We start from the raw sequence: 24165 nt of genomic DNA, 5'->3' as shown, positions 1-24165 counted from the left end.
ACAGTCATCAATGTACCGGAAAAACACTTGGGGGAGGGGGCCTGAGTAGGACTGGAACAGGAATGTTCGACATATCCCACAAAAAGACAGGCATAACTAGGACCCATGCGGGTACCCATAGCAACACCTTTTACATGAAGGAAGTGAGTTGAAGGAGAAGTTGTTCAATGTGAGAACGAGTTCAGCCAAGCGGAGGAGGGTGGTGGTGGATGGGGACTGGTTGGGCCTCTGTTCAAGGAAGAAGCGGAGAGCCCTCAAACCGTCCTGGTGGGGGATGGAGGTGTAGAGAGATTAGACGTCCATAGTGAAGAGGAGGTGGTTGGGGCCAGGAAACTGGAAATTGTCAAAATGACGTAGGGCGTCAGAAGAGTCACGGATGTAGGTGGGAAGAGACTGGACCAGCTGAGAAAAGATAGAGTCTAGATAGGAAGAAATAAGTTCAGTGGGGCAGGAGCAGGCTGACACAATGGGTCTGCCGGGACAGTCCTGTTTGTGGATTTTGGGAAGGAGGCAGAAGCGAGCTGTCCAGGGTTGCGGGACTATGAGGTTGGAAGCCATGGAGGGAAGATTTCCAGCAGAGATGAAGTCAGTGACAGTCCTGTGGACAGTAGCTTGATGTTCGGTGGTGGAGTCATGGTCCAGAGGGAGGTAGGAAGAAGTGTCTGAGGGTTGGCGCTGAGCCTCTGCAAGGTAGAGGTCGGTACACCAGACAATAACAGCACCGCCCTTGTCTGCAGGTTTGATGACCATGTCGGGGTTAGACCTGAGAGAACGGAGTGCCTCAAGTTCAGAGGGGGACAGGTTAGAGTGAGTGAGCGGGGCAGAGAAATTGAGATGGCCAATGTTTCGCCGACAGTTTTCAGTGAAAAGATCAAGAGCGGGTAAGAGGCCAGGAGGAGGGGTCCAGGTAGAGGGAGAATGCTGGAGGCGGATGAATGGGTCTACTGATCGGGGGGAGGAGACTTGGTCAAAGAAGTGAGTCTGGAGGCGGAGGCGATGGAAGAAGAGCTCAACGTCAAGCCGAGCGCGAAATTCATTGAAGTGGGGGCGTAAGGGCCAATCTTCTATCCATGCTAATATGTTACCCACTAAACCATGAGCTCCTACTTTGCGCAATAACCTTTTAAGTGGTACCTTGTCAAATGCCTTCTGGAAATCCAAGTACAGTACTTCAATGGGCTCCCCTTTATCCACGGCACATGTTACTCCTTCAAAGAACTCCAGTAAATTGGTTAAACATGATCTCCCTTTCACAAAGCCATGTTGACTATTCCCAATTACGTTGAGATTTTTTAAGTGCCCAGCTCTTGCCTCCTTAATGATCAATTCTAACACCGTCCCCACGACAGATTTCAAGCTAACAGGCCGAAAGTTACTTGTTTGCTCACTCCCCGCCTTTTTGAATAGAGGGGTTATATTTGCTATTTTCAAATCTAATGGAACCTTTCCAGAACCTAGCAAATTTTGAAAAATTAACACCAACGCATCTACTACCTCATTAGCCACCTCTTTTAAGACCCTAGGATGAAGCCCATCAGGACATGGGGACTTGTCAGCCCGCAGCTCCATCAGTTTGCTCAGTACCGCTTCCCTGGTGATTGTAATTTCACCAAGTTCCTCTCTTCCTTCCACCTCCTGATTTATAGCTATTACTGGAATATTTTTTGTATCCTCTATAGTGAATACAGAAGCACAATATTTGTTCATTTCATCCACCATTTCCTGATTATCTACTATTAACTCCCCATTCTCACGCTCTAGAGGACCAACATTCACTTTACTTACTCTTTTCCTTATTTAAACACCCGTAGAGATTCTTGCTACCCATTTTTACATTTCTAGCTAGCTTCCTCTCATACTCTAATTTCTTCCTTCTGATTAACCTTTTAGTCATTCTCTGCCATTCTTTATATTCTGACCAATCATCTGACCTGCCACTCATCTTTGCGCAATTACATGCCTTTTTCTTAAGTTTGATGCTTTCCTTAAATTCTTTAGTTAACCACGGATGGTGGGTCCTCCCCTTGGAGTTTTTCTTTGACCAGCTCATTTGGTGAAGTAGACGTTGGGGTCCACGATGAACATACTTCCGATAGATATAAACAATGATCAATGTGGAATTGCAGTGCTGTGATTCAATGCTGTTGTAACTGTGAAATGTGTTACATCAGGACTCAGTGTGTTTGTCCCATTGTGTCTTTCAGCCATATGCTCTGAGCCGAGTCCAGCCGTCTCCCACACCTTGGAGGAAGAGTCACTCTCCAAGGAACCAGCGTCCCATGACACTAATGCATCTTCCACCAGCGCAGATACAGTAACCTCCGTCGGTACCCGTTCGGCTTTTCAGTGTGGGTCACAAGCTGGTGAGAGCACTGCACACATGCCTGAGCAGCTGACTGAGGCTGAGACAGCAGAGGCCCCTGACAGTCGGAGGGCTGTGAGTGGCCACGCTGATGCTGAGCCCCAGGTTACTGATGACCTTCTGCTGTCAGCAGCACAGGGCATACTGGAGATGATGCAGAGGTACTGGTGACAGGAGGCGGAGATGCCACAGGCTGTGCGCAGTCTTGAGCGGACAGTTGGGGAGTCCATCCAGGCCATGACAGCTGCCGTGTCCTAGGCATATGAGTGCCTGGCGTCATCCATTGAGACGGCGGCAACCCTCTTGGTGAGCCAGAATCAATTAATATGTGCTGACCTGCAATCCCTTGCCCTGGCCATGACATCCAATTAGCAGTGGCAAGGTGAGCGAGGGCCCAGGGGCATGGAGACTGTCCCTGCCCCTGGTCCTTCCCGGTAGAACAGAGGGCTTCAAATGAGCCCTGAGATGGAGGAGGCAAGCCTGCACAACATATCTGGGGTCCCCCCACAAGGTGATTCCAATGTGGACGCTGGCCCCTCCGCCTGTGAGTGAAGCTCCAGCAGCCGTGACATCTGAGGAGAGTTCTGCGCTGACGCAGGATTCCCCCAGCCAGCCAGGGCCCTCCAGCCCTCGTGCGCGGAGACAATGACCGCAGCCAAAGGGCAATCAGATCAGCAGCCTTCCTGCAGTCAGGCTGCTGATGCTGAGGTTGCACCGAGAAGGGGCACTTGCAATCATTTAAAGAAAACACACCGACACTAATAGGGCTGCATGGGTGTCACCACTATGTAAATAAGTACAGCACTAAATGTTATGAACCAATATGTGTATGTTTTTTCTAGTATGAATGAAGTGGGCCAGGATGTGTCGCTCATGTCTCATAACCTTTTCGTCATTGGCCTTTCAGAACTGCCAATGTCGGCAATAACATCATTGCCATGCCAGCATTACTCAAAGAAGCAGCAAGCAGCAAAGAAAGGAGCTGCCCTTTGCAGCTCACAGTACAGGACACCACCCGATCTATCCAGGCAGTGGGAGTGCATTTTCTGCATACTGATCGCTTGCTCAATGGTGGCTCTTGTAGCTCCATGGCTGCTGTTGTATCTCTCCTCTGCAGCAGTGGTGGGGTCCCTCACTGGTGTCAGGAACTATGTCTGAAAGGGGTATCTCGTGTCTCCAAGAAGCTACCCCTCCATCTGAGCCAGTTCATGAAGAGTAGTGGCAGCTGGAACTAGTGCAGGATGAAGGCGTCATGGTAGCTGCCTGGGAAGTGGGCACAGATTTGCATGCAGCGTCTCTGGTGATCACATACCAGTGTACCAAGATTGACAGGAATCCCATAATGGTAACGTTTGCAGCTAGTACTCTGGCGGGAGCCCTGCTAGTCATATGGGTGCAGTCTATGACCCCCTGAAGTGGAATATTCCAGCAGGAGAGGCCCACCATGAGCCCCCACCCTGAAGTGGAAATTCTGGCCCTCCGGTACAGGGCATCGGTGATCTCCCGATGCAGCGGTGCACTGCTGACTGTGTGATCCCCTGGTATGTCATGTGGGACCTGTAGATGTGCGGTGTTCTATAGTGGCGAGCTCTCCTTGGGTGCTCCTGCTCATGACCAGGGACCTTTACGTCGGCTGCATCTGCCTTTTGGTTTTGACTGTGGCGCATATGGATCCTCAGGAGAAGCGGATCAGACAATTTAGGATGAGCCATACCCATCTCCACCTGACAAATGAAGTTGTATCCTTCACTTTTCTGGAGGTTCCTAACAGGGCAGGCGTTGTTGTTGATAGGTACATCAGGTGCTTTCATGCATCAACTATGTAATGTGGCACGGCATTGCTTGTCTTAGCTCCCACTAAGAGTGGCAGCGTGACCACATAAAGATTCTACCAGCTGCATCGATGGCCCCACCAGCCAGATAACCTTTACACACCTACCATTTCTGGTACCCTCCCCACACACAGGGTGACTGGCATCCCATTGCTCCTTCACACACTCAAAAACGCAATGGTGCAGAGTGGCCACCGTTTACGGAGAGAGGGTATGCAGTAGTACCTCCCTTCATGCTTGCAGAGTTGTGCCCCAGGTAACACCATCCCCCCTCCCACCTTCCTTCATGCCTGCAGAGTTGTGCCCCCAATAATCCCATCCCCTCTCCCACCTCCCTTCCAGTATGCAGAGTTGAGATCCCGATAATCCCATCCCCCCTCTTTTCCTGCATGCATTGTTAAGACCCCAATTATCCATCCCCCCTCCCACCTCACTTCCGTAATGCAGAGTTGAGATCCCGATACTCCCATCCCCCCTGCCTTCAAGTATGCAGAGTGGAGACCCCAGTATATAGAGACTTACCTGCACTGTCTCAGATTGTTCTCTCTTCTGCTGTCCCGCCGGCTTCTCTCATTCGTGAACGGGATGGCCTGTGACAGCTGCCTGTTCAGCGAAAAATGTGGAACTGAGGAGCAGCAAGCAGCTGCCGCTGGTAAATGGGGCAGGACATACCCGGCGTCGGGGGTCGTGGCAGGCCTCTCCCGCTAGAATATTCAGGGCCTCCCACTAGAATATTCAGGGCCCCCCGCCACGACTCCCGACACGGAAGGCTGGTAAAGTTCAGCCCTAGATCTGAAACTCTTCAAAGCTAGTTCTCCTGAGAGCTGAAATTTTTCTGGGTGCTAATTTATGTACACGGATTAACCCATTTGTGTTAAATTCCCATGTGATTGCTAAAAATGTTTTGTTAGCCTTTTGATAGGTACTTGCTTTCAGCGGTGCTGGTCAAATCTTGTGACTGGCCTTCATAACATATGTTCAAGCATAGTCCCATACTACCCAAGATCTACCATTGCATATTGTGGGGATGTAACAACAGTATCTCCTTCATCAGAGCTTGTTATTGGGTCTTTTTCATGTGCCCTCACAGGTACCTCTTCAACCTTTCAGTACGTGGACTGAAAACACATGCACGTGATGAAGACAGACATGAACTGTTAAACTGCTTTATTTTACAGATAGCAAGTGAATATAGAAAGTAACTCATAATCAAAACTCACAATTATCTCTTTATGAATCAGAAAGTCTATATCAAACTGCGATACACTAACCCACATTAAGTCAAAGGCCTCATTGTGATGAACCACTTTGAACACAAATTACTAAGGCATTCGGATTGGAAAATATCTGTATAATGGGGATTTTAATTTCTGAAGGATTTAATAGTCATGATCAGCCAGCCAGCCAGCAATAAGGGCAGGTCAGCTGAAAGATCTGTAGACATTATAAATAACTATTTTCTAATACAACATGTTCGTGAGAAAACTATGATTAATTAGGTATTTAACTTAGTTTTTAGAAGTGATGTTGATGCAGTATCAACCCTCCATGTGAGGGGAATCCTGAACAACAGTGACCACACTACGATTTAATTTCATCAGTTAAAGAAAAGTTGCCAAGAATTTAAAGCTGGCTCCACATTGTAGAAGGAATAAAGCTTGCAAAAATGGCAGAGCACTTGAATCGGTAGATTAGCAACCCTATGAGAAGGGAAAATTACCAGTAGAAAAAAAGTGGAGTACCATTAAAACCATTTTAATGCAAAAGAAGCCACATATGTTCCTATATTCAAAAGAAGGGCACATAATAGAACATAGACAAAGTAGCTAACTGCTCATGTTAGACTTAAGCAAAAATACGCACGCACACTAAAGCAAAATGGGGGTGAAATTGGTCTTCAGTGGTAGTGCAAAATGAGGAATACTGAATTAGCAGCCTATTTCTCCCAAATCTCCATTTTGCACTACTGTTTATACTGCTGTCACCTCCACTAACTCTTAAAAGTCCAGGTGTAAGTATCGAGCTCAGCTAAAGGCAACAACAATGACAAAATGCATCACATATAATGTAGAAAATAATCTCCCAAGAGGCTTCACTGAAACTGAATCAATCAAAAATTGACACCCAGCTAAAGAAGGCAACATTGAGAGGGGTGATCAATACTTAGATCAAAGAGATGGATTTTAAGGAAGGTCTTAAGAGAGGAGAGGGAGGTGGAAAAGTTTAGGGAGCAGATTCCAGAGCTAAGGACCTACACAGCTGTAGTCATGGCCACCAGTAATGCAGCAAAAGGAGTGAGGGCTGCACAAGAGTCCAGAGTTGGATGAATGCAGAGATCTTGGAGGGTTGTAGAGTTGGAAGAGGTTACAGAAATAGAGGGGCAGGACCATTAAGGAATTTAAACATGATAATGAATATTTTAAATTTAAGGCATTGAAGAACTGAAAGCCAATGCAAGCCACCAAGCACAGGGTGCGTATGGGTGGGTATGACATGATAAGGGATGAGATAAGGGCACCAGAATTTTGAATGAACTGAAGTTTATGGAGGGAGCAGGATGAGTGGCCAGTCAGGAGAGTATTGGAATAATTGAGTCCGGAGGACAAAAGCATAGATGAGGATTTTGGTAGTGGATGGGCTGAGGCAGGAGCAGAGATGGGCAATGTTATGAAGTTGGAAGTGGGCAATCTTTACAATAAAGAGGATACGGTATCGGACAGATTAGTTGGCATTAAGTAGGATGCCGAGGTTCAACCTGCTTCAACCTGAGACAGTGGCCTGTCAGGTGGATGGAATCAATGGTGAGGGTATGAACTTGTGGCAATGGCTGAAAACGATGACTTCAGTCTTGCCAATGTTTAATTCGAGCAAAGTTACCGCTCATCATGAGTGGATGTTAGACAAGCAGTCTGACAAGAAAGAGGCAATGGACAGGTCAAGAAAGGTGATGGACAGGGAGATCTGGTTGTTGCCATCGTACATGTATGATGTCATCATGTAGATGAGGAAGAGGAGGGGACCAAGGACAGATCCTTGGGGGAGCTCCAGAGGTAATGATGCAGGAACAGGAATATTACTGGAGATGTTGTGGCTATGATTGTATAGGTAAGAATGGAGCCAGGCAAGGGCAGTCCCATAGAGCTGGACAATGGAGGAGACATGTTAGAGGACCAAGGAGTGGTCAAGTGTGTCAAAGGCTACAGAGAGGTTGAAAATAAGAGGAGAGATAGTGCACCATGGTCACAGTCACAGAGGAGGCAATTTGATAACAGAAGCAGAGCGGCAGAAAGGTCAATGGTGAAGGAAATAGTGGATAACTGTTAACATTTGTAAAAATTTTTTGAGCAATGTTAGGGGGCTGGGTGGGATAAAGAAATGCAGAGGTCCATTAAAGGACTTCTCAGGGCAGTTTCAGATGTACACACAGGACATGGCAGAGGTTTTAAATGGCTACTGTGCATCAGACTTGACTTCAGTGAACTCTGCTCAGTTGCTGTTAACGCAATGAACAGTTGTCGCTAAAGTTCTAAATGTCAAAGTGGATGTTTCCTGCGAAAAAAAAAGGGATCTCAAATTAGATAGAACTAAAGGTCACTATGAGATTCACCGAACGGCAGTCCAACAGATGCCAGCTGTGCTAAGTAAACCACTGATATTTTTATGAAACAGCTCATTAGGATGAGTGATTCTTCCAATGGACTGGCGGGAGGCTAATGTTTTACTGATATTCAAAAAGAACAGTGAGTCAGAACTGGGAAATTATAGGTCTGTTGGCTTGACTTTGGTTAGAGGCAATTTGCTAGAAGGGATCATTAGAGATACTTTGTATGACCACCTGGACAGTAGTTATGAGAAACTCTCAACATGATTTCTGTTGAATTTTCTGAGAAAATTACTAGGCCAGTGGATGATGGTAACCCAGTTTTACTAAATGCCACATGATTGGCTAATTATAAGGCGTAAGACCCTGCAGGATGTGAGTCCAGATCCTGGGGCGGATAAAGAATTGGTTGCATTCTCATAGTTGGAGGGTTGATAATCATAGAATCATAGAACCATACGGCACAGAAAGAGGCCGTTTGACCCATCATTGCAGTGTGGATTCTTTGAAAGTCCTATCCAATTAGTCCGACTCCCGTTCCCTTTCCCCATAACTCTCAAATCTTTCCATTTCAAGTACATATCCAATTCCTCTTTGAAGGTTACAACTGAATCTGCCTCTGCCACCCTTTCAGGCAGTGCATTCCAGATCACAACTTATGCATTGTAAAAGAAAATCTTCATCTCCCCTAATAATGGGTCTGTGTGGAGACTAGTTATGAGTGGAATCCCAGAGGGTACTTGGCTCTTTGCTATCTATATTAATTATTTGGACGAAGGTGCTTCCATATTTGTCAGCATGTTTGCAGAAATCACAACAATTTGTTGGTATTGGAACCGTGGAACAGAAAAATCAGACTGTTGTAGAACCTAGATGCAATGGTGAATGAGTCTACATCTGGAAGAGGTCATTCAATGTAGATAATGTGGGTAGGGCTGGTGCCAAATATGTGCATTCCCTGCAGTACTCCAAACTAAAGTTTGCTGGGCCAGAAAGATACCTTGATGTTACAACACATGCGTCTCCAAAGGTTCACAGCCCATAATGCAAGACTATAGACCATTTGGACTTGGACAAATATCACTATTCCTTCATCGTTGCTGGGTCAAAATCCTGCAACTCTTTACTTAAATCTTATCTAAGGTCCACTACCTTTTTAAGGGCAACTAGAGATGAGTAATTATTGTTCACCTTGCCAGTAATGGCAGTAATGAATTAGAAAAATGTTTCCTAAGGGGAACACTTAACTTTTCCTGGTCAGAATTCTTGTTCTGACTGGCCCTGAGTTTACGATGAGCGCGTTCTCCATTGCTAGGTCAAGCTCCTTTCCCAGACATAACTAGACTGGCTAACCCCAAATATTGATTTTTCTTCACTTTTTGTTTCTTCTGATCACAGGAATGAGCTATCCCTCCAACACCTTCCTTGCTTACCGATTTGCCAGTAGGCCTGCCAAACAAACTGGCTAACTCTTTCCCGAAAGTATATTCTCAGCAGATGCCAATGCTGGGTTCCAATGAATTGGTTGTGGCAATGCCAAATGGTCCAGAAGCTCAATGGAATATCTAAAATAAACTCCATTGTTTAAAGCACTCTGGATCATAATCTATATTTGCAGTTCTGCGTTTCGGTGAATCTAACCCTTGGGAGATATATCTAACTGAATAATAGAATTTTTAGCATAAATTACACCAAGATCCTCCCGTAGCGACATATTCAGAAACCCTGAAAGGTGACAGTGCTATTTAAATGAAGTTATATATCTATTTAAAATAAATGGGTTAACTACTTTGTTAACCATTGCACTAAAAGTATGTACAGGGGAATTTCAAACCTCCTGACAGAATCAGCACTCAGTATTTAAACTAGATATTGCTCAAAGGGAATAAAACAAGGAAGTAAGGTAAAGTTCATTATAACACTATTGACTTTTTAAGCAATGCAGCTGCCAACAGAATATTGTGTATACACATGTAATTATCATGAGGAAATAAGCATTAGTGTTTATCTTCAAACATTTTACGTACATAAGAAAATTCATATACTATATTTGGTAAGCTCAAAAATTATTTTTACATGACATTCCAAGTTGTTAGTCTACTTTTCATTTTATAAAGCCCTTAAAACAATGTCAAAATCAGAAGGAAAAAAAAAATTCTAACTATTTTTCCTGTAAACAAGTGTACTGTAAAGGTGACATTGTAAACTATGTTCATGTTTTAAAGGCCAAAATTATATTTTATTCACCTTGGCTTAATTTAACTAACTGAACAATGTAAAAAAAGTAATAAAGACCTGCACTGCTTTCTGAGACTGAATATCAACAATCAGCACTCTGTTCAGCTTTGGCTGCGTCACGTAGATGTACTTGTCTTTGATGTTCACGGCAGTAGCCCACACGCACCGCTGGACTGCTTCACCCTCAGCTTTGGGGCAGACCTCCTCCTAAGCAACAATGCGGAGAAAAGAATCTTCTGTAACCAACCAAAACTAATAATAGAGGTGAAATTAGGTTCAGTTTCGATGTGACTACAGGAAAATCAAGGTAAACATAATAAATGATGATGCTTAGAAAGTGCTTGGGCAGCAGAGAAACAGTAGCAGGTACTTTTTATGCTCTTCCAAGAGTTCAGATTTCATGACTGTAAATGTATATCATCCTTATTGCATGTTAAACTGACAAACTGTTTGTATTCACAATAGATAACAATCTAATTTAATTTGTTAACTACCAGCAGGGAAGGTCAGATCTAGGTCATAACTCTGTTAAGTTTAAGTATAACTAACATCAATGAAACCGATTTTCTGGTCATTATCTCATTGCTGTTTGTGGGATGCTACTGTGTTCAAATTGGCTGCTGTTTCCTACATTATAACAGTGAAGACTACACTTCAAAAGTACTTCATTAGTTGTAAATTGCTTTGGAATGTCATGAGGCCATGAAAGATGCTAGATATTTGCAAGTTCTTTCTTTACGTTGATGAACGGAGCAATATCTATTTTCAAATGTGATACTACCTGTAATACCAAAGACTTTTAGTAATCTGCTGAAGAATTCTGATGTTTGTTTCAAGTCAAGGTTTTTGAGTGATTTACTGTGAAACTGGGCAGACCAAGTTGAAACATTTTCTTAACTTTTTTTGCCTTGTACAATTATATTTTGAATTTGATGTACTAAGTTGAAAATTACATCTTTAAATCTTTACTCTTATTTGACTGTATCTTTATGTTTTGGCTGAGTTAAATGAAGAGATGTGGAAGGAGGCCTGTGTGGAGCTTAAACACTGACATAGAACAGTTGAGCAAATGGCCTGTTTCTGTCCTGTAAATTCTATGTAGTTAAGAGAGTCCTGCATTTGTTGCTTTAATATTCTGCTGAAAATTAGTCCTAAATGCAGGAATTTATTTTTCAGCTGCATTTTTGTCATTTGAAATTATCCTCCTGGGATATAAATGCAATGTTTAGAAAAGCAATTATATGGCAAGATTATTGAGTCATTAATATTTTTAATGTTCTCATGGCAGAAGAAGCACTATTACTTTAAATACTAAATGCAAATAATGGCTTGAAATAAAAGCTCCCCACCAAACAGCTAATTGACTAAAAGGAAAAATATATTGACTAATGTACCACCAGTTGTTTACTCAACCCATTAGAAAAGGTTAGTGTAATTTTCTGTATCTCACTCAGCCAGTGTATTAGCATCACAAAACGAGCAAAAATAGTCTTAAAAAGACTGAGCATTGATTTGAGTTTACTTATACGCTGTGTAATTATTACCAGAGAGCAGAGGGAGCATTGAATAATTTAATAATAGAGATAAAAAGGAAACTGAAATCATTTCTGATTGAAGGGGTCCATCCAAATGATCATCTCTCTTTCTCTTATGTCACCTGACTGATCGGCATGTGTACTTCCAGCATATTCTGATTTTTTAATGAATAATCAAACAGAGTCCAGTTTATAAATATTCACTATGAGCACTGGTGTTACCTTGAGCACAAATATTTTTACTTGATATGTTGCGGCGCTATATAAATATGTAAGCCTTTCTTAGAGCTCAAGGTGGGTTAAAGAAGTGGACACCTAAACTTCGAGTAAGCATAATCAAAATAATGAAAAGAAACAAGCCCACATTTTCCTTCAGAAAGAGCTGAAATGTCTTTAAGGAGCCCTATTAAATCAAGCCAAGATGTTTTGAAAGCAGATGGTGGAAAGTCTGAAGCCTTTTTTTTATATATTCAAAGATAATTGGTGCAGCTTTGTTCAGATTAAATTTGCAAACCCTTTCCATCAGAGCCTAGGGGAAAATCCATTACTACTGCAAAGCTAACAAAACACTGGCATTTGCACAACTGCATGAAGAATACCTTTTTGCAATACATATTGATGAAAATGCTATGCACATCCCTGCATAATTATCTAAAAGTATGCAATTTAGTAATCGCCTGTTTATTTATCTATATATCTCAAAAACCTTTTACCATTTTAATCCCTACATAATTATCTAAACGTATGCAGTTTAGTAATCTTCTGAGTTTTACTTAATAAATTTCTCAAAACCTTTTTCCTTCTTCTCTCATTACCACTCTTTTCCAAGGGGTAGTGGCTCATGCCGGGGTATAGTTCCATGATTACTGGCAGCCCTTGCCCAAGCACTCTTCCTGAGCCAGCTTGCAAATTAAATTTGACAATTGGGGGCATCACAACTGGGTCCAATCTGTCGTATTCTGTGCCTGGAATTCCTATGGGTGGGGGGTGGCGTGTTGTAGTGGAAACTCCAAAGAAACGACATATATGGGTTTTCACCAATCGTCTGCCAAGGTCACAGGGAGAGTTTGTGAGAACAAGCAGAAATTCCACCCCCCAGCCCCAATGTCTATTCCTATGCACTTGGAAAATTACACAAACGGAATCCTAATAACGAAATGCAAGGACATGGCATCAAATATCAAATCAAATTATACTGCAGGGGTCACTCCATTGCGATGAGGGAATAGATGTGATGGGGCACAGAGCCTGGCAGGGCTGCCACCCTTCTCAGAAAATTGGGCACCACCTGCTAACAATATTCTGTCCATTAAAATGGATAGATGGAAAACCATGAACCAATTGTGCCCTATTTTCTTATAAGGGCTTTTGTTCTTCCATGCTCTTATGCCCCATGCTGAAGAGCAAAATCTGCACCCAGGAATAGAAACAAGTTATAATGCTCTCTCTGCTGACCTGGCTGACACTGTGTAAATCAGCAAAGCCAGTGACAAGCTAGTTTTTGTAGTGGTCAATGGTTTGCTTCATCTGGGTTTGATTGCATTCGTCTGTTCACTGATCAGTGTTCACTGTGCTTGATTGATTAAGCCAAGAATTGATGAAACTGAAACTCAAGAGATGCTGGACGGTTCCAGTAAACACAAGAGTGTTCTGAAAGACATTGTACTGAAATCTTGTAAGTACTGAGATATTTTAAAGTACTGTAAATTAACTGGTTGTTGATTTAGAACTAGGTTCATATCTGCATTGCTCTGAAATAAATCTGATTTATAAAATATCCAGCAAACTGGCAAATACATAAAAATTTTCATGGCTCTGAACCCTACCACAATAATGTTGGATTTTAATCATTAAAATGAATGCTCATATAATTGAAGGAAAATTATTGACCTGATTAGGTTATTATTTGGGGAGTAGATGACAAACAGTAGGGATATTGGGCAGAATCTTGAATCCAAGGTCGTGACCCTGACATCGGACGCACTTCTGGGTCACGACCCCTGATGCAATTTTAAACGAGCAGGCCAATTAGTGGCCGGGGGCGTGTCGGACACCCAATTAGAGGTGGGGAGGAGGCAGGAAAGAAGTAAGGCGGATGAGATTTAAACAGGAACTGGCAGCCATCATTGTGATTGACGATTTACGGTAGAAGATGGCAGAGGAAGAGGATCAGTCATGCCAGGGCAGCCTCTCTTGAGGCAATCCTGAAGGTGACGTTAACACAACGTGATATTTTGTTTCCAGTGAGAGGCCGTTAACAGCCAGCCAGTGAAACCAAACGGCATAGAATATAAGAGAGAGAGAGAGAGAGAGAGAGAGTGGGATAAAAGCATGGACCAGTTCAGTGTAGTTTCAAAAAGCAAGGAGTGACATCAGAGGACAGGTGATGGGTTGGTGAGTGATAGTTTTTTTTTAAACTAGGGCAGTGGTTTAAACTAGGCTTGGGAAATTATAAAGTACTGTATTAAATTTATAGCTTAACTAGTTAACTAATTAAGAAAATTCCAATTGGAATAAGTATAGCAGTAAGTGAATTCCTATGAGTATTATTAGCACAGAGCGGGTCTAGAGGCATTAATTAAAATTAATAGTTTATACAAGCTACTACTACATTCTAAAAAAGGGAATAGACTTTTTTTTAGATCATGAATAGGCAACTGGGGCCTTTTAGTGCACTTCTTGCGCCAAGTGGGAACTTCAGGTGTCTTGGGTGAACCACAGTGTAGGAAGTGTCTTCAGCTGCTTGAGCTCCAGCTTAGAATTTCCACGCCTATGGGGCAGCTGGAGTCACTGGGGAGAAACAGGGAGGATGAGAGTTTCCTGAATTGTATGTTCCAGGAGGTGGTCGCCCAACAGGCAGTGAGAGATCAGGGTTGTAGATGGGTGGCCATACGGAAGAACAGGAAGAGATAGAGGTGCAGGAGTCTTCGGGGCGTGTGCCACTCTCAAACCAATACTCTGACTCTTGGAGTGGCGACACCTTGAAGGAGTGCAGTCCAGAACATGACACCAATGGGCAAGGCACTGCACAGGAGGGTACATGGAAAAAGTCCCCAGTCATTATCGGAGATTCCGTAGTTAAGGGGACAGACAGGCTTTTCTGTAACCATCATTGTGAATCCCACATGATGTGTTGCCTCCCTGGTGCCAGGATAAATAAAGGACATCATGGAGAGGGTGCAAGAGGGAGTGAACCAAAAGTTGTGGTCTGCATCGGTACCAACAACATAGAGAGAGTATTGAGGTCCTGCAGTCAGATTTTCAGCAGCTAGGGAGGAAGTTAAAAAGTAGGTCCTCAAAGTTAGTAATCTCTGGATTACTGCCAGTGCCATGCGCAAGCGAGAGTAGAAATAGGAAGGATCAATGCGTGGCTTGAGGCATGGTGCAGGAGGGAGGGCTTAAATTTGTTAGTATATTGGGACCAGTTCTGGGGCAGGAGCACCTTTCAAAAGGGGCAGGTTGCACTTCAACAGGACCAGGACCAATGTGCTTGCAGGGAGGTTCACTAGTTTGTTTGGGGAGGTTTTAAACTAAATTACCAGGGGCATGGGCACCAACATATTGAGGTAAAAAAGAGATGTAAGGTGCGTAAAGGGGTTTGAGAAGGAGGTAGTATCATATTAGATGGGAGCAGACTAAGAAAGACTACAAGGAATACAAAGACAGGTTTACAATGCATATATGTAAATTCACAAAGTGTGGTGAATAAGATTGGTGAGCTACAAGCACAAATAGTCTTGTGGGAATATGATGCAGTAGCAATAACGGAACTGTGGCTTAAAAATGGTGAGGACTGGGTGCTTAATATTCAAAGATACAAAGTGTTCAGAAAAGATAGGGAAGGAAAAAAGGGAGGTTGGGTAGCAGTACTGATTCGGGTAAACATTGTAGTGTTGGAAAGAGAGGGTGTTCTTGACAGGACAAGGACAGAATCCATCTGGTTAGACTTGAGAAGCAAAATGGGGATGATCACGCTACTGGGGTCTTCTCAAGGGCTCCAAATACTGAGAAAGAAACAGGAGCAAATCTGCAGGGAAATCAAAAAATTGTGCAAGAACTATACAGTGGTGATACTGGGGGACTTTAATTACTCAAATATAGATTGGGATAATGTTAAAGTGCAAGGAGGGGGAGGAATTTCTGAAATATGTTCAGGAGAACTTCCTTTAGCAGTATATTCTCAGTCCAGCTAGGAAGGAGTCATTGCTGAATCTGCTGCTGGGAAATTCGGTGGGCCAAGTAGACCAAGTGTCTGTGGGGGAACACTTGGGTAAAAGTGATCATCGTATTATAAGGTTTAGATTAGTAATGGAGAAGAACAAGGAACCATCTAAAGTAGAACTTCTAAATTGCAGAGGACTAACTTCAATGGGATGTGAGGGGATCCAGCCAGGGTAAAATGGAACCAAAGATTGACAGGAAAAACTGTAAGGGAGCAATGGGTGATCTTTAAGGAGGAGACATTTCAGGTGCAGGCTAGGTACATTTCAGCAAGGGTGAAAGGTGGGGGAATGAAAGCCAGGACTCCTTGGATGATGAGGGAGATAGAGAATGTGATGAAACAAGAAAAAAGGGTATATGATGCTGTTAGGTGAATTCTTCAAGCGAGAACCAGGCCAATTACAATAAGGGGAAGAGAAGTGGAAAATAAAACTGGCAAAGACAGAATATGAGAATAGTTAACATAAAAAGGAACTCCAAAAATCTTCTACCGGCTTATAAATAGTAAGAGGTGGAGTGGGTCCTTTTAGGAACAAAAAGAGTGATATATGCTTATAAGTGCAGGGCAAGGCTAGAATACGTATTGAGTACTTTGTATCGGTGTTCACTAAGGAAGAGGATGCTGACAAAATATGGGTAGAAGTGGAGATGATCGGAAACATGCACTGGAAAGGCTGGCAGTGCTTAAAGTGGATAAGTTGCCTGGTCCGGATTGCAGGTTGCTAAACGAAATGGGGGTGGAGATAGTGGAAGGGCCTGTCATAATTTTCCAATCTATCCGAGATACAGGGGAGGTGCTAGAGGATCAGAGAGTGGCAAATGTAACACCCTTATTCAAGAATGGGTGTAAGGACATTCCTAGTAACTAAAGGGATAGACAGTTTAACAGCAGTGGTGGGTAATATTTTTACAAACAATAATCAGGGAAAAAAATCAACAGGCACTTGGAGAGCTTTGAGTTAGTTAAGGATAGCCAGCACGGATTTGTAAAAGGCAGATCATGCTTGACTAATCAAATTACATTTTTTGATGAAGTAACAGAGAAGGTTGATGAAGGGAAAGCAATGAATGCACCACATGCAAGGCTGGTTAACAAAAGTGAAGCTCACTAGGAGGGCCAGTATTAACTTGGATAAAAATATTGGCTGAAGGATCAGCGAGTCGTGGTAAATGGTTGTGTTTCAGACTGGAGGATGGTAGACAATGGTGTTCCCCAAAGTTCAGTGCTTGGACCACTGAATTTTTTTGAAATATATAAATGATTTGGCTTTTGGAATACAGCGTAAAATTTCAAAATGTGCCAATGATCTCAAACTTGGAGGTGTGGAAGACAGTGACAGACTAATCGACTGCAACAAGACATAGATAGGCTAGCTGAATGGGCAGACAAGTGGCAGATGGAAGTTAATACAGAAAAGTGTGAAGTGATGCATTTTGGAAGAAGGGATTGGGAGAGGCAATGTAGACTTAATGGCACAGTTCCAAATAGTGTGCAGGAACACTGGGGGTTTATGTGCATAGATCTTTTCAGGTGGCAAAGGAAATGGTGGTATAGTGGTAATATCACTATTGTGTCATCAATTAATCTATCTTGTTATCAATGCTGCATGCATTCAGATAAAGAGCCTAGTAATCTAGAGGCTAATACCCTGGGGCTAATAAAAGCAAAATACTGCAGATGCTGGGAATCTGAAATAAAAACAGAATGTGCTGGAAATACTCAGCAGGCCTGCAGTATCTGTGGAGACAGAAACAGAGTTAAAATTTCAGGCCTGTGAGCTTTCAGCACAGCCTGTTACACTGATTCAATGAGCTGAATTTTTGCCATGGAAGCAGGAAACAGGAGCCGGGTCTGTTTTTGGGTCAGAAACCGGCCTCCGGTGGGAAACTGATTAAAGTTAAGATTTTCACATGGGGAAGACCTTAATTGATATGGAGGCGGGTTTCCTGCCCACTTAGGGCCAGTGGGTGCGAGAACAGAGGCTGGTCAGGTGAAACTCCACAGCAGTCATCAATGAGACTGCCGGTTGTCCTGAGAGAGAGATCTGCAGTTTGCACCAAAACCTTCCACAGCACCAGAGGGAAACGAGATATCACAGGGGAGCTGGAAGCCTGGTACCCAGGGCAGGGCAGCCCCTCGCTTCATTGATGCTGACATGGATCGAATGCTGGAGCCTGTGAGGGAGAGGAGGGACGTCTTCTTCCTGGAAGGAGCCAGGAGGAGGTCACCTTGTCATGCAGCAGGGGCACCTCTCGGTTCAGCGTCATCTTCCTCTGCCCCATCTACATCCTCTTCTCTCACCTCCTGCTCCTCCCCCGAAGAGTTATCTCCTTCCAGGGCCTCACCGTCCTCAAGGTCCACATCTCTCTGGAAGGCCTTGCTATGTAGAGCACAGCAGACTACCACAACGACCGAGACCCTTGCAGGAGGGTACTAGAGGGCACTGCCCAACCGGTCCAGGCATTTGAATCGCATCTTCAGAAGTCCAATGGCCTGCTCAATGGTTGTGCTAGTGAGAAGGTGGCATTGGTTGTTTCACCTCTGTGCATCTGTCTGGGCTCCTGCAGCGGGGTCAATAGCCATGTCTTCAAGGGATTTCCCTTGTGCCCTGGGATCCATCCAAGCACTTTGGGGAATGAAGATCTGAGGCAGCCTAGACTGAAAGAGTCATGGCAGCTGCCAGGAAAGCGAGCACACACATTGTTGTGGTTGCAGACCAGTTGGATGTTGAGGGAGTAGAAGTCCTTCCTGTTGATGGATCTCACTGGCCGATCGCTAGGTGCCCGGTGGACACATGGGTGCCATCAATGACCTGCACCTGGGGGAATCCAGTGATGGAGGCAAAAACAGTTGCCCTCAGACCCTGTGAGGCAACGTCTTTCGTTAAATGATTGTGCTGTCCAGCTCTGGCAAAGAGGGCATCAGTGACCTAAGAAATTCAGAGGTGTTCTGCAGTTTGTGAGATGTCACTGAAGTCTGCAACTGATCCTTGGAAGGAGCCAAAAGCCAAGAAGTTCAAGACCATACTGACTTTGATGACAACTGGCAGGGCATGTCCACCAGTGCTGCGTGGTGCAAGGTCTTTGATGATGAGGTCACAGATGTCTGTGACCATCTGCCTGAAGAGTCATAGTCATCCTGCAGCACTGGATCATCTCCAGGGAGCTCCACCTTTGGCGGTAGATCCTGTGTAGAAGGTTTGGCCACCATTGCCTTCCTACCCTTTTTTCCTTTCCCATGCCCTCCTGATACCTCGGGTTTTGTACTTCCTGCAGAGGGTGTTGCCTCTCATTGACACTGAGCCTAAAATTTGACAGTCATGCCTCCATTGCCAACTGGAGCCTTTCTTCTGGATAGGTGGTTGCCCAATTCTCCGTGGCAGCTTTGCTCCCTGCTCTTCTGGCCCCGGGATGCTGGGGTGGGGGAGCAGACCCTGTTCAAAGCCCAAATGCTGAGTGCCCACTCTCCCTGCCATCTGTACAGTGCCAAGTGAACCCTTACCAGGTGTTCAGTCCCCCTTTGCCCCACTGACCCTCTTATGGGGCTGGAGTGATGCCCTGGGGCACCCATGACTGGCTCCCCACCCATAAACCACCTCCTTTCAGCTGATCAGTTTCTGAAGGCACGAGTAACCTGTCTGTCGCTTTAAAAATTTAAACCTCAACACTTGATAGGCTGTTAATGAGCTTTTAAAGATCTTTAATAGACTTCAGTTGGGAGAAGACTGGGATTCCTGTCCTGCCCTTCCCCCTCCCTGGCATTTATTGCCAGCACCGGGAGTGACATCTTGAAAACGCCTGGTGCCGGTATTTTTGGTGCCCCCCTGCCTCCGTTCCCAACGTCAGCGGGCACAGAAAATTCACCCCAATGTACTGCAATGAAGATGATTATGATAGTACTCGAACATGTGTGAGTCTCATGATTGATGGTTAAAGGCAGACGAATTGTGAGGTGGTGGACAGATGCAAATGAGTGCGTTAGTTGAAATAGAGAGGCAGTTGGGAACTTGTCTTCCAGGCAATGTTGGGACCAGTGGAGCCTCAATTTTGTTTGCTTAGTGGATTTGCACCTTCTTGCATCACAAGGTCATGCCAAGGGTCCCTTGTCTTCCACAATGAGGAGCTGTCAGGAGAAGTGTGCCCGAATCAAGCAGCCCGAACATCTTTTCCATCCTGATTGCAGCCTCAAGCAGACCTCTGCAGGTCCTTGCCGGGGGCTGGGTCACTCTCCTCCATTTTCGAGGAAGTCTGCCACTCCTCCACTTCTCCCTCATCAAGGACCACACCTCTTTGGAAGGCCATATTGTGAAGAGCGCAGCAGACCACTTAAATCTGAGAAACACTTAAGGAGTGTACTGGAGGGCACCCCTGACTGGTCGAGGCACCAAAATTGCATCTTGAGGAGTCCAATGGCCTACTCAATGGTGGCCCTTGTGTTGAGATGGCAGTGGTTGTAGCGCCTCTGTGCCTTCGTTGAAGGGTTGCATATAGGTATCAGCAGCCACCTCTTCAATGAATAGCCCTTGTCCCCTAGCAGCCATCCACGTATTTTCTCCAGTGGCATGAACAGCTGCAGCACCTGTGATTGCTTAAGGATAAAGGAGTCACAGCAGCTGCCTGGATACTGTGCACAGATCTACAAGAAACACTTCTGGTGGGCGCACACCAGTTGAACATTGAGAGAGTAGAATCCCTTCCTGTTTATGAATGTGCCTTGGTGCTCTGACAGTGCCTTGATGACCATATGGGTGCAGTCAACTGAGCTGAGTGAGTGCAGTGATGGAGGCAAATCCCACTGCCCTCTGTGCCTGCATGGCCCCATTGGTGGTGAACTCAATGTAATCCAATGCCCTTTCAAACAGGGCATGTCACCTCTCATAAGCTGCACTGAGCAGTCGACTGCGAGATGCCAGTGAGGTCAGCTGCCACCCCTTGGATGGACCCAGAGGCAAAGAAGTTCAGCGTCACATGATGTCTAGTAGTAGGGCATGACGGCATGACCGGAGATGATGAAGGTGACCCTCCACTAAGGCACAAAACACTTCTACCATCAGCAACACTGATGCTCTGTTAGATTGATGAAGCTAATTCGTTGTCAGTATACACGATGTGAAGGATATTGCCTTTGTTCCCTCCCAGCACCTCATCCAATACCTCTGTGTGCCTCAGGGCCACTAGTCTACACTTGCTGTCTGAGCAGCTGCTTCACATCTCTGCTCATCCTTTTATCTGGGTAGCTCATCCCGATCTCCACAATTGGCCTCCCTTGCCTCCAGAAGCAATGTCACGGCTGCCTGGACACCCTACTATGCCCCTGTAGGGTCACTTCCCCACTCCTCCTCCCTCAATTGCTTCAGTGCCTACAAGGCTACCTCTACGCTACCTTTGCACACTTAATGTCCATTGTGTGTGCTTCTGCCTGATCAGCTCTCTGAGTCATTCACCTTTAATTCACTGAAGCTAAATGGACCCGGCTCTATGACTGGCTCCCTGCTGGGCTGCTGCATCTTACACGGGGACGTGGTCACGACCCTTCGTGGTCCCTGTGCCTGAGATCAAAAATCACTTATAGCCCTTTAAGCGGCTGTTGATTGCCTTATTTCCATGCTGAAGTGCTGAGCTGCTGCATTCGGGCAGCTTGTCAGCATCCAGTTCCCGAGAGTTGTTCAAAAATGGATGGGAGGTTGGACCGTGTTGGAGAGCCGGCACGGTGCAACTATTTCCAATTTTCTGCTCCAGTCTGCCTCTGGTCCCACTTCCTCCAGGGATCAAAAATTCAGCCCATTGGGTAACTATTCAAATTGGAAGGAAGTGACTGGCAATGTCCCATGTGGATCATTGCTGGGGTCTCAACTGTTAATGGCTTGGATAACACAATAGAGAGTCATAAAATTCAAGTTTGCTAATGGCACAAAGATAGGTAGAATAGTGAGTAGTGTAGACAGGAGCATAAATTTACAAAGGAAATTTGTTAGCCTTTGAAACTAGAGGGCTAGGATGTAAAGGGGAGGAAGTTTTGCTACGTTTATATTTAAAGCCCTGGTTAGACCTGGAGTACTGTGTATAGTTCTGGGCACTGCACTTTTGAAAGTCTATACTGGCCTTGGAAGGAGTGTAGCACAGATGCACCTGAAAGTTACCAGAGTTCCAAAAACTAAATTATAAGGAGAGATTACATAAACTAGACTTGCATTCCCTGGAATATAAAAGGTTAAGGGGTGATCTGATTGATTTTTTTAGGATTTTGAAAGGAATTGATCGGGTAGGTGAAGAGGATCTGTTGCAGCCGGGGGGTGGGGGGGAGTCTAGGACAAGGGGACGTAACCTTAGCTCAGGGCCAGGACATTCAGGAGAGAAGTAAGGAAACATTTCTTCATGCAGAGGGTGGTTGAAGTGTGAAATTCTCTCCTACAAGAAGCAGTAGATGCTAGCTAAATTAATAATGGTATCTCTGAGATCGACAAATTTCTGGTATCAAGGGTATGAAAGGACATGGAGCCATGGTGGGTAAATGGAGTTAGGATACAGATCAGCTATGAACTCATTGAATAGCATTGGTACAGGCTCAATGGGTTGAAAGACCGACTCCTATTCCTATGCTGCTATTTCTATTTACCTTCAGCTGTCAGCTGTGGCTCAGTTGGTAGTACTCTTGCCTCTGCTTCACAAGGTTTTAGATTCAAGTTCCACTCCAGGGCTTGAGCACAAAAATCAAGGTTGATACTCCAGTGCAGTACTTGGGGAGTGCTGCACTGTTGGAGGTGCTGCCCTTCAGGTGAGGTGTTAAACCAAGGCCCCCTCTGCCTGCTTGGGTGGATGTAACAGATCCCATGGCACTATCGTGAGGAAGAGCAGTGTACTGGCCAATATTTATCCCTCAATCAACACTATAGAAGCAGATTATCTGGTCATTATCACATTGCTGTCTGTGGTAGTTTTCTGTACGCAAATTGGCTGCCACATTTCCTACATTAGAACAGTGACTGCATTTCAAAAGTACTTCATTGGCTGTAAAGCACTTGATGTCTGGTGGTCGTGAAAAGTGCTTTGTAAATGCAAGTCATTCTTTTCTCTTATTTTAAAGTCAGTAATTTTGTATTCTATAAATCCAGTAACATTTTCAATTCATTGCTAAATGCCCATGTATCAGCGATGAAATTCTATTCCTAATAGAACTTTGAACTAAAGAATTCAACAAACAGTAAATAACTCATGCTAAATGTGAAGTTACTAAAAAGAAAACATGACACAATGAACAAGTAGAAGAATGAATCCCAGAACATCAAATGTATTATGTACAAAGATCACAGACTGCACAATGAATTGCATCGGAATTTAATTTATATTTAAAGTAAAGTAATATCATTAACCAGAAGGATTTCTGATTCTTGCATAGGTTCTTTGTGCTATTTTTCACGGTCAATGAGTTATCTACTAGGGAATAATTGCACAGTTGCTGTCTTAATAATATGAGGGAGATACTGTCAAAGCCATTTTTTATTCTGCAGTTTGGAAAGGTGTCCTCAATCATTACTAGTGATTTTTATTTTTAAACAGCAAAACATTTGAGATTGTAAAATATAAATTGTGCCATATATCTTAGAGAAGTTGTGACCACAAAGTTTGAAAATGTGAGACACATAGTTTAGATATTAATCTAAAAAAAAATCAATCTAGGAAAATGCATTCTATAAACTATGCACAATGAAAATCACATTACATCATGGGAATAAGAAATGTAGGAGCAGGAAGTATTGCTTCAAGTGCTGCAGCATCAGTTACATATCTGAGAATGGTGAGAATGGATAGAAGGGTTATACTGCCATTTACATCATTTTGACTCTGAAAAAATGGAAATCCAAACGTGTATTTATTAACATAATATAGCAACAGTTTCAGGCAGGAGAAGACCTACGCTCCATCTAGATCACCTATCCATAATATTTACTTGGTACATTTCAAATAATTTCAAGTTCCATTTGTTGACAGGGACATATCTAGTTCCTTCTTGAAACTCATTAAGGTTGTTTATTCCACTGCCCGTGATGGTAGTCTGCTCAACATACTTGCCACCCTTTTCATAAAAGAAACTTCTGCTTTTCCTATTTAATTGTCCTTAATTTGTAAATGTGATTCCTTGTGCTTAAATTATGCACATGGCAGGAAAACATACTTGGATCCAATTTGTTCAAACCTTTCATAATTGTCAACACCTCTGTCATATCCCCTCTCAGATTGATTTTTCTTTATATTAGTATGCCACTGTGTGTCTCACATTTTCAAGATAAAAAAAGGCACAGTGTAATCAATCTTTTCTCAAATGCCATTCCCTTAAGTTTTTGAATCAACTGTGCTACTCTTGTCGTTACCCCCTTC

At 44.0% G+C, this 24165-nt stretch overlaps 1 protein-coding gene across 1 annotated transcript in view; it reads right to left on the bottom strand.

Moving 5' to 3' along the window:
- fstl5 (follistatin-like 5) overlaps positions 1 to 24165 on the bottom strand; it is a 1003829-nt gene that overhangs the window by 81232 nt on the left and 898432 nt on the right. The window contains exon 12 of the mRNA XM_068021658.1: positions 10091 to 10240. Within this exon, the coding sequence (XP_067877759.1) occupies positions 10091 to 10240 (150 nt within the window). The remainder of the gene's footprint in view (positions 1 to 10090; positions 10241 to 24165) is intronic.

Source organism: Heterodontus francisci, chromosome 1 (assembly GCF_036365525.1).
Source record: "Heterodontus francisci isolate sHetFra1 chromosome 1, sHetFra1.hap1, whole genome shotgun sequence".
NCBI classification, from domain to species: Eukaryota; Metazoa; Chordata; class Chondrichthyes; order Heterodontiformes; family Heterodontidae; genus Heterodontus; species Heterodontus francisci.
This window is presented reverse-complemented; position numbering and strand designations above follow the sequence as displayed.